A 12,001-nucleotide genomic window follows, 5' to 3' on the forward strand; every position below is an offset into this window, starting at 1 on the left:
ATGAGACATACACAGAAAGAGAAAGAGAGAGAGAGCATATAATCAATATTGACAAGCACTGTGCTAAACTCTGGTGCTACAAAGATTTTTTTAATGGTCCTTGCTCTCAAGGAGTTAACATTCTAAAGAGTAACCTATGTACAGAAAAGAGATATACTGAGTTGATGTAAAGTAATCTCAGAGGGAAGGCATCTGGGGGAAGGAAGAGGAAGACTTCCTGTAGAAGGATGGGATCTGAACAGAATCTTAGAAGAAACCAGGGAAGTGAAGGGGCCCAGAAAAGGAGAAAGAGCATTACAGGCATGGAGCATAAATACTGCAAAGATACAGAGTCAAGAGATGTAAGCCAATGTAGCTGAATCATGGAATGCACAGAATGGGAGTAAAGTGTAAGAAGGAAATGAGTACTATGACATGTCTCTACTGTGCTAAGCACTTTATAAATATTATCTCATTTGATCCTCACAATAGCCTTGGGAGGTAAGAGCTACTATTTTCCCCATTTTACAGATGAGGAAAGTGAATCAGGGAGAGGTGAAGTGACTTGCTCAGGGGGAGTCACACGGCTAGTAATTGTTTGAGGCTGCATTTGAACTCAAGTTTTTCTGATGCCAGGTCCACCCTTCTATTGACTGTGACATGTATATGCCTTTAAGAAGACTGGAAAAGTTGGAGGGGGTTAGGAAGGGCTTTAAATATCAGAGGAATTTATATCTTAACTGACAGGTAATAGGGAGACACTGAAGTTTATTAAGTAGGACAGTGACATGGTCAGACTTGATCTTTAGGAAAAATCTGTCCCCTGAGGGGACAGGATTTGGAGAGGGGAGATACCTGAAGCAGGGGCACCAATTAGAACCTTAATGCAATAGTCTGGGTGGGAGGTGATGAAAACCTATATATACCAGAGTGGTACCTGGGACACTGAGAGAAAGGGATAGATATGAGAGGGGTTGTAAAAGTCAAAATCATGTTTTAACAATAGATTCAATGTGTGGGGAAAGGGAGAGTGAGGAACTGAAGATGACACATCAGTTGTGAACCTAGGTGACTGGGAGAATGATGGCACTTTCCACAATAAAAATAAGAAAGTCAGGCAAAGATGTTGCCTCCACAGTCTGGAAAACCTAGGTTTAAGCCTTTGTTTGGATATTGTAATGCTAAGAAAAGTTAAAGATCTTCCCCACACATTAATGGGCCTGTCCACTAATGGAAGCTTGATTAGGGGAAATTTTTTTTATTGGAAGGCCCACACTTTTTGTTAATTTCTAATGAGGCACTGGTTCTCAAGGGTTGTGATGCCCTCTGGCTCTGAAAGGTATATATATACTCTGACATGAGGTTTTATTTGTGGCTTAGTTTTTGGAAGAAGGTTTGTATGCCAGATGAGACTCTGGGAAGTCACTAAGGAGCCCCCCGGCTTTGAAAACTCAGATGTTGGTGCTTCTTTCTCTGGTAGCTATATTTGTGTATAATGCTCAGACAGTTGGATCTATCTGTTGATCAGTAATATATGTATTGCTTATGTTCAGACAGTTGGAAGCCCTATCTGTTGCTCTTTAATTCTTTGAAGTTTAGGGTGCTGACTTTTTCCCCTGAACTAAGTGAATGATATATGTGCTTGAATAAAGTGATTGTTGACCCCTCAAAAGTTGCTTTCCTTTTAGAAAAGTAAATCTAAAAATCTGTGATAGCAGGCCCTCCTGTGTATGCCAGGGTCCTTGCTGATGCAGATATACACTGGATTTGTGGCCCTGTGGGTAAATCACTTACCTCAGTGCTCAAGGCAATTCTCTGAGGCTAGGAAGTTGCAAAGAGGTACCAACCTGCAGTGGTCGAAGGCATTCCCTCCATCAACCAAATGACAGGTCCAGTTCCTAACATATGTATGTGTGTATATGTACACATCTCTATATGTCTGTGTGTGTATATTCTGGACCTATGATTCCATTAGCATAAGGGACTTTGATAAGTAAATTTATAGTCAGTGGAAATCAAAAACTGTTCTGTAAAACTTTCTCAATCCCTCTGATTCCTAGAGTCTTCCCTCTGTACATCATTTCCAATTTAACCCATAGTCAGCTTGCTGCACATAGTTGTTCGCATGTTGTTTCCCCTCACATGGACTGTGAACTCCTTGAAGGAAGACTTTTTGTCTTTCTTTGTATTGCCAGCTGTAACAAGGCACAGTACCTGGCACACAGTAGAAGCTTAATGTTTGTTTGGTTGAAGGTTGGTTGTTGTCCTTCGTTGTTGAAGAGGACCAAAATGACATCACCATGATAAAGTGAAGTTTCAGTGTGTCCAATTATGGCTGATAAGACCAACATGAGCTCAGAATGCCCTACCACAGGTTGGGCACAGAAAGTCCATGAGAATATTTGGAGTAGATACTCCAAATTTGTGAATCCTACATTTACGTTGTGCTGTCTCAATTCTGCTTTGCTCATAGAGCACATCACCCTTTCTGATGTGGGCACACCATGCTGAGCAGTCCTGTGCCAGTGTTTCCCATGTTGCATAGTCAAATCCAAAGTTCTTGAGAGAGACCTTGAGAGTATCCTTGTATCACTTCTTCTGACCACCATGTGATCGCCTGTCCCATGTGAGTTCTCCATAAAAGTCTTTTTGGCAAAGGTATATTTTGCATTAGAACAACGTGGCCAGCCCATGGGAGTTGCATTCTCTGAAGCATAGTTTGAATGCCTGGCAGTTCAGCTTGAGCAAGGACTTCAGTGTCTGGTACCTTATCCTTCCAGGTGATCCTCAGAATCTTCCTAAGACAGTTCAAATGGAAGCGATTCAGTTTCCTGGCATGGTGCTGGTAGGCTGTCCATGTTTCACAGGCATACAACAATGAGGTCAGCACAACGGCTCTGTAGACCTTCAGTTTGGTAGTCAAATACCTCTTCTCTACTAAACTTTTCTTCGGAGCCTCCTAAACACTGAGCTAACTCTGGCAATGCACGTATCAATCTCACTGTCGATGTGTACATTCCTGGAAAGTATACTACCAAGGTAAGTGAATTTATCCACAGCACTCAAAACTTCTCCATTTATTGTGACCAATAGTTCCACATATGGATGGTGTGGTGGTGACTGATGGAGCACCTGTGTTTTCTTGGTGTTAATTATTAGGCCAAAATTAGCACAGGCAGCAGAGAATTGATCCATACATTGTTGCATCTCAGCTTCAGAGGCTGCATTGAATGCACAATCATCTGCAAACAGAAAATCATGTACCTACACTCCCTGTTAACAAATAATAAAGCTTAATAAATACTTACTGACTAATATGCATACATACATATGTGTATATAAATGTGTATGTGTGTATGTATATATGTATGTATATATGCGCATATGCAAATATGCCCACAAGTACACCTCAGACAACACAAAAATAATACCACAACAATAGTTTCTTTAAGCCATTTCCCATTTTCATTTGTATATTGCTTCTTTCTGGCCTGGTACAGAATTCCTTGACAACAAGAAGAATTAGCTTATACTCCTGCTCCATAAGATTACCATGACTTCTCTACATCCCATTGAAGGGAAATTAATACTCTGAGATTTATTTTGAAGCGGGATAATAAACAAAAGATTCTTCCATTTGAGCAAGTCCTAGAAAGGTCGTATTGGATGTAAAAATCTTCTTGTTTTTCCTTTGTTGCTTGAGCATCAAGAACCAGAAAGTGAATGTGGAAATGCTTTCCTGATATGGGGACACAATGTTTCCAAACTGAGACTGGCCCCATACATACATGATGTAGGGGATTAGAATGGAAAGCCTGGAAAGTTTCAATTTCACTCCTCTTCTTATTCTCAGGAGGCACTGAAAGCCACCTGTTCTTTTACATCATTCCAGAAAAGAAGTCATATTCACCCTGTGTCTTTAAAGGAGAACCGTATTCTTCTGAGTCCTTCATCAGTTCATTTAATAATAGCTGCTAAGGAATACATGACCATATTCCCATAAGGTTACCTAAAGAATAACTGGCATATATTCATTAAGGTTTGCAAAGTACATCATCTCATTTGAGATGAACAAGAGATGAGTGCTCTTATAATTAACCTTCAGCTTTACAGAAAGATTATAGATTTTGAACTGAAAGAAATCTAAGAGGCCATCTAAGCTAACCCCTCATTTTATAGATGAGGAAACTAAGGCCCAACAGGTTGAGTGACTCACCCAGTGATGTATAAATTAGCAAGTGCTAGAGGTGGAATTAGAGCCCATCTCCTCTGACTCCAGAGTCAGTGAAAGAACATTGTACAACACTGTCTCCTATACAGAAACTTTTTAAGTGTTTCTCTTGCAGTAAATTCTGTGGGTAAATAGTTAATTCAAAGGAATACATTTCCCTTTCCATTCCTTGTGAACACAAGTGTCATTGTTCTTCTGCTCTGTTGGGGTCCCGTGCTTTTACTAGATTAAATAAGTGGCTTGACAAACTCTAACTTGAAAAAAATTCATATTTTATATACAAATCTCAAAGAAATGGTATTGAAATCTTGTTTAAAAAATGTACATTTCTCACTAGTCTTCCATTTTTCTGTTCATGACAAAACATAATGTTTATATACTATACAGATCTGTTGTTATTCAGTCATTTTTCAGTTGTGTCCAATTCTTTGTTGACCCCTTTGGGGATTTTCTTGGCAGAGATACTAGAGGGGTTTGCCATTTCCTTCTCCAGTTCATTTTAAACATGAGACTATACAGATTTAGGATTTCACATTTCTGGCTTTCCATCAGTACATGCCAGTCTCTGAAACCTGGTCTACTACCAGACTTAATAGCACCATTTTAAAGGCACTTATATTGTCATTTTAAGTGAACTAGAAAACTGTCTTGTACTCAATTCAGCAAGGGTCTATTAAGCATCTACTATGTGTAAATTGCTGGGGGTAGGGAGGAGATAGAGACACCAACAAAGACATGCCCTGCTTTAAGAAAATCCAATAAATGGATATTGCAATATTCATATTGCAAAAGTATTCACTACAGAATTCCTTTAAATATCAAATAGCTATAGCAGAAAAACTGGTGTTTTAAGAAGCTTTCTAGGAACGATGTTGGTGTAAAGTGAGGCACCCAGGTTTAGAGGACCGCAAGGTTTCTGTATAGCGGGAAGGGTCAGTTTCATTGCACCTTACCATGGAAGGGCAGCTTAAAATGTGTACTTGGAACACACTTTCAGCTGCTACATATCATTATTAATTTCTATGACCTCAACTAAATCTTATCTGCTAATATTTTATTGTAAGATTCTACGAGAAGGGATAAACTTCTCTTTATAAAGCGGGTTTAAGAAATGAAAGAAAAATCCTCAAAATAACACAGTCAAAGAAGGGTACCCCTACGGCACAAAATGAGTTATTTTAAAATATATGCCAGCAGCATTCTGTACGGATACACATGGATACATAGACACATATTTATTTCCTGTCCCCAGCTCCTCCTCTGCCTTTTCCCAGAAATAGACCACCCGGGTGTCGCAATTTGTTAAGAGCTATCCAGAATTTAACATGTAAAGTAATGAAGCTGCTGGCCTCACATGAGCTACAAGATGATTTAAAAGGGATGTTCCCATTTAATGATTTTTTAAAAAGATATTAATTAGTTCCACATGTTTTTTCCCAACTTCAAATCATGGTCTGAATAGCTGTTGAACTGCTTGTAACTGAATGAGAGGTCTTCTTGCTTCCTTTTCAAGAAAGTCAATTCTCTGCAGTGGTTCCTTGTTCTCAACACTCAAGGACTGGAGTGGGGATTTTTCAGAGTTGGTATGATCAGGACAACCTGAAGCAGGACCATCTAACTGAGTGTAGGCAACTTTTGCCTGACATTCCACACATACTATGACGATGAAGATGATGATAATAGTTAACATTTATATAGCACTTACTATGGGCCAGCCATTGTGCTAAGCGCTTTAGAATTATCTCATTTGATCATCGCATCAACCCTGAGAAGAGGTGACATTATTATCTCCATTTTACAGATGAGGAAACTGAGGCAGGGAGAGGTTAAGTGACTTGCCTAGGACAGTCACATACCTAGCAATCATCTGAGGCTGAGGATTTAAACTCAAATCTTCCTCACTCTAGGCCCACTGCTCTATCCATTGCAGAAACTAGCTGACCCTTATGATGCAGATTTGATCCCCCCATTTGTAGTTGTCTCCACTCCACAAACTTGCTTGTATCAATTTGTCTATGTTTTGTATTTACTTAACTGTGCTTCTGTGGTCTCATCCCAGCAGAGGATAAACTCCTTAAGGACAGGGGCTATCATTTTTATCTTTTTATTCCCACATGTGTAGCATATAGTGGATGCATAATAAATGCTTTTGTTTCTCAGTCAAGACAGATACATAGAGTCACTAAAGCCTTTCTCGCTGGTAAAACTTAACAACATTTAAACTACATTAGCTAAGTTCCCAGAATCTATCTATCTATCGATTGATCAATCGATAGATATATATATACATATACACACATATACATATATACACATATACATACACATACGTGTGTGTGTGTGTGTGTGTGTGTGTGTGTGTGTGTGTGTGTGTGTGTGTGTACTACAGAGAAGCAAGAAAATAGGAAAATACCCAGAGACTTATTAAGAAGCCCAGTTACTGGATGGGTACATTGGAGAAATTTTAGATCCCTTTCTGACCAAAATGTATTGAGGAGATGGCCAGATTAGAATCCTTTATGAACCAATTCTAGTCATCCAAATGGAGAAAGTCAATTTGCCAGGGTCAAGTCCTTCCTCTATGCACCCTTGTGATAGGTCTTCATTACAAACAATGGAGGTATGTATGACTGGAATCATTCGATTATTATTAATTATTATTATTATTTAATTTATCAATTAAATTAATTATTAATTTATTATTAATTTAATTAATTACTACTATTATTAAAAACTGAATTACAATAACCCAGAATTTGTACAATTCAATAGGATGTCATCATGTCTATATGATCTTTTGCCAGTGCCTACATGTATTATATTCTCTTCTCTAGTTCTCCTTAGAATTATGTTTAAACTAAGTGTCCACCGACCCCTCCAAGTCCTAAAACATTTCTCAGCCTTTAGTGAGTCCTACTTTATAATAAATCACTAACCATTTCTGTTTATTGCATTCATTTAAGGACTTTGAAGACTGTAATTTTGGAATAGAAAATGAGATGAAATTTCATTATTAATAAATGAAGATTTCAAAATAATAATAAAAAATTTTCAAAGATCATTTGTAATTTGTGATAAGTAACAAGTGTTTTTCCTCTACCATGCCCCCTGAAGCAAGGATGCGTCAATAATGGATTCTTAATTGGTTAATTTAGACTTTTTTCCTACATATTTGGTAATGTATTTCATATATATATATATATATATACATATATACATGTATATATATATATATATATATACACTTCTGACAAGTATACAGAAATTTGTTACAATGAATCAGCAAAAAACATCATTACACTATCTCTCCAAACAAAATCAACTAAAAAGTTGAATAATTTCTTATTCACCATTCACATTCAAAACTTTTTTTGGCCTTTAAAAAATACACGTTTAAGCAAGATGCATATGTTTGCTATACTGTGTAAGAGCCCATATCTTTTCTGGGAGAGTGGGTGAAATGGCAGTGTGGGGGGAAGGTCCTGCAGAAAGACAGATAAGATAATGAGTAGCACCCTGTTCTTTCATTAGTTGTTCTTTTGTGGCCCTTAGGTAACCAGCAAGTCTTAAGAGGTAGGCATTTTGGAGATAGTCTCCCTTCCTCAACCCCCACCCCTACCCCAGTCAGTTCTTCTCCTGACCTTCAATCAATAAACATTTATTAAGTGCCTACTATGTGCCAGACATTGTGCTAAGTGCTTCCTCTGCATGGCTAACTGCCCACCTTCTGTGATTAGAAAAGAAGAACCTAGCGGTCCCATTCCCTACCTCCTCCAATCTTAATTTCTTTGTTGACCAATCAGTCAACAAGTATTTATTAAGTTCCTACAATGTGTCTGCACTGTGCTAGGCACGGAACATACTAAGACAAAAAAATGAAAATCCTTGTCCTGAGTACTAGAGGATCTTACATTCCATAGGGGGCAATAATGCATATATTAGAATATAAAATAGGTATTTAAATATATACAAGATAAACGCACGGTTCGCGAGGGGGCACTAACACTTGGTGGAACATGAAAGGACTCATGTAGAAGATGGTACTCGAACTGAGCTTTAAAAGAAATCAAAGCTGAGAAAATTTTAGTCCTTGGAAACAGATGCCTGAGGGGAACTAGAACAGTGAACAAACCAAGAACCACATTTATCAGTTGTTGCACACGGCTTCTGTCCAAGCAGATAGGTGTTAAAGGGAGACTTTTGATGACACTGGTGGTGGTGATGGTAATGGTAATGATGGTGTAACCAGTAATAATAACATTCTCAGACTTTCCGGACTCTTCTGGAAGAATATCATCATCTAGATCCCTAAATTAAATATGCTGTTTAGTAGTGTGGTATACTAATTTTCACATGGTCTATCCTAATTCCTTTTAGATATTTAAGCTCCAAATCATTCACATTGAGAGACCATTTTACTTTGCCATGCAGTCAATTGTCAACTTACAACTATCTCTCTCTAAGTGTATGTAGCACACAGCCCACATCTGTTTGCACTCTCTACCTGTGCCATCAATCTTAACACATATTACACTGTGCATATCAACAGATACTGATAAACACTTTTAAATATTTATACTGCAGTAAGATAGTGCTTTTTCAAACTTTACTCCACTTAACCCCTTACTGTGGTAGAAATGAGGCTTAGAGAGAGAAGGAAACATTGATTTAACTTGATTTATATTTCTTTCCCAATGTCAGCCAACCAACCAGAAACTGACCATTTTTATTCCCTTATTTTTTCAAAAGAACAACTTTGTAAGGAAAAATCTATCTAGTTATTCAGAAAAAAGAGTACTTGATCTAAAAGTCAAAGAAATTAATAGATCATACCTTAGGACTTAAACTTTAAAATAAGAACTAAGAAATAGACCTACTGTGATGTCTTATTTTAAATGTACATGCTTCTTCTAAAACTGAACATTACAACAACATAGGAGATTCCTAAGCAAATTAGAAATTAGATTCTAAACATTCAAGTTCAAAACGAAATTTAAAAAGGCATGTATTTTGCAGCAAGCAGAAAATAGATAAAACTGAACACTTGCTGAGATGCACTGAGAAGGCTTTTAAAAGTACTGTATATAATATCCTAAAAGTCTTAGTATAATTTTAAATGATTAAAGCTTGAAAGCTAATAACCATTTATTAAGCATCAACTTTGCACCATGCACTGTGCTAAGAGCTATATACAAAGTAAAGCCTGCTCTCAAGGAGTTCACAATCTAATGGGAGGAGATTACCTGAAAATAGCTATGTACAAATAAGCTATAAACAGAATAAACTGGAGATAATGTACAGAGGGAAGGCACTAGAACTAAGGTTGACTGATAGAGTCTTCTTATGGAAATGGTGTGATTTTAGCTGGCATTTAAATGCACAGAGGGAAGCCAGGAGGCAGGAGATGAGGAGGGAGAGAATTCTAGATAAGGGGGACAGGCAGTGAACATGCCTAGATTCTGGGTATGGAGTCTTCTTGTAGGAACAGCAAGGAGACCACTATCATCGATCCAAATGTATCTGGAGGATATAAGATAACAGAAGACTAGAAAGTGCATGGAGCCAGAAGGTCTTTGCCCTCCAAATTTCACTAAAACTTTTGGGACACTATACTAAAATTGCTCTGTCATTTGCTAACTTTGTTTCCTTGGATGAGTCACTTAACCTTGGTTTCCTCGGCTGGAAAATGATGAGTAGACCAGATGATCTTTAAGGTCTCTTCCAGCTCTATATGATCTGTTTTTTTAGATCAAGGAGAAGGCACTTATTCTCTTAACCAATCAACAAGGATTTATTAAGAGCCACTATGTGGCAAGCACTGTGCTATCCACCCTATAGACAAAAACAAAACATAAAACAATTTCTGATCTGGAGGAAGAATGACACGAAACCACGATGGATAGAAATGTGCAAATTACTTTTTAGCTCTAAAGTCAAATCAAAGCTTTTCTTTAAAAAAGTCAATCAGCTCTGACGCTGACTTCCAGTGTCCTTGGCTCACTTCTGCAACCAAGGCCAACTGCGAGGCACGGAGTTCCTTGAAATACTCTTTATTCATTCAATCTTGAAACACCTCACCAGGAATTAAAATTCACTACAAACGTCACAGAAGTATTCGAAGGAGCAGGTGCACACACTTCCAACCAGTATCTCTAATCTTGTCCCTATACTAAATTGATTGTCTAAGGGGATGGTCACGAGAGCCGACATACGGCCACTGCCGAGCTCCATTTTAAAAACTCTCTTACAATGAGCAGACCATTCTAAATAAAAACTCTTGTGTCTCTGAGACTTGGGGGAAAGGCAGAAAAGAAGCTTTAATTAGGCAAGACGAAGGAAAGGAACAGTGCAGTGGCAGTCAGGTAAGGTGCAACGTGCATTCTAGTCCCTAGCTATTCAACTAATTAGCTTGGGCACACTTCGTGCCTCCGTTTCCTCATCTGTAAAACCAGATGATTGGACTAGATTTTCTTTCAGGTCCTTTCCAACGTTCATGTTAGGTGAATCTCTAGTGGAATCTCTTTGTATCCCTACCCTCTCTGCATGTCAGGCCCGGGAGATCCTCCTATTCTTGCTGCAGAACTGGAAGGAATAGGGGGTGGGGGTTGGAGGGGGCGAGGGGAGAACCGGCAGCTCTGCCCGACCCACGACGCTCGGGTTGGCAGCGAGAACCCCGGCACCACTTCTGGGCTGCCTGCCATGCTTTCTTCTCCCCAGTCTCAGCAGCTACGGAAAACCGAGAGGAAACCTCATATAGAAGAGCTCGATCAGATCCGCCCCGCCCTGGCAGGGAAGCTGCTGGGGAATATGGGGATATGGAGAGGGTGTGTGGACCCGCACCCCGGCCCCGAAAGAGCTAGCCCTCTCGGCCCCTCGGCCTTTGCCAGCCGCGCGAATCCGCAACAGCTGTCAAATCCAGTCCGAGGAAAAGCAGCCTTGCCGGGTCTGGCTGGGAAAGAGGAACGCCGGGAGCTCTCTGCGCCTCCAGCCTGAGCCGCGGAGAGAAAAACGGGGAACCAGCGGCGGCAGCCACCGCCCCGTGAGCCCGCAGCACGCCGGGTCGGAGCCGGAGCCGGAGCCGGAGCCGGAGCCGGAGCCGGGCGAGCCCAGGCAGAGCAGCCGCAGCGCAGCGCAGCGCAGCGCAGTGCAGAGCGCGGGGCTTGGGCAGGGGAGCCAGGCGCGGAGCAGCAGCCGCCTAGAGCATCGCAGCCACTGTCCCTTACCGTAGCTGCTCCCCGGTGACCAGGATCTCTGCCATGTGCTCCAGCTCCCTTTGCTGCAAGCCTCCGCTGACCGTGCCACCGCCGCCAGTGCCGCCTGTGCCCGAGCCCGTGCCGGTGCCCGTGCCCGTGCCCGTGCCGCTGCTACTGCCGCCCTCCTCCTCCATCCTCGCGAGCTGCTCACTCTTCTCTCCCCGCTGTAGGCTCGCCCGGGTGTTAAGAATCAGCCAGCCCTTACAGAAGCCCCAGCCGCCATCTCTGTTGGGGGCAACCTCGGGACTCGTGTGTGATTGGGGAGAGCTCAGTGAATCCCTCCCTCCCTGCGGAGAAAGGGTGGGGCCGCAGACCAGGGGGCGGCGCTGTGGGGGTGGTCAGGGCCCGCGTGGCCCTTCTGGGCGGGACCAGAGGGAAAACATAAACACGAGGCCGGTGTCCAGTAGGGAACTTGAGGGCAGCTTGTGGCCAAGAAGTGGCTGTAGACTCGTGGCCCCGAGGTTTCTCTCCAGAGCTCTAGCTGGGTGGCCCTTCGTGTGGGTCATTAGTTGTTTGGACTGAGTGTCCAAACGGTCAG

General features: G+C 41.0%; 1 protein-coding gene across 1 annotated transcript in view; it reads right to left on the bottom strand.

The window, feature by feature from the left end:
- The window catches only part of DEPTOR (DEP domain containing MTOR interacting protein), a 205,255-nt gene extending 193,538 nt beyond the window's left edge, over nt 1-11,717 (bottom strand). Inside the window, exon 1 of the mRNA XM_072603198.1 lies at nt 11,434-11,717. Coding sequence (XP_072459299.1) covers nt 11,434-11,597 — 164 coding nt within the window. The 5' untranslated portion in view covers nt 11,598-11,717. The remainder of the gene's footprint in view (nt 1-11,433) is intronic.
- Nucleotides 11,718-12,001: the final 284 nt, after the last annotated feature.

This window comes from Notamacropus eugenii, chromosome 4 (genome assembly GCF_028372415.1).
Source record: "Notamacropus eugenii isolate mMacEug1 chromosome 4, mMacEug1.pri_v2, whole genome shotgun sequence".
Lineage (NCBI taxonomy): Eukaryota > Metazoa > Chordata > Mammalia > Diprotodontia > Macropodidae > Notamacropus > Notamacropus eugenii.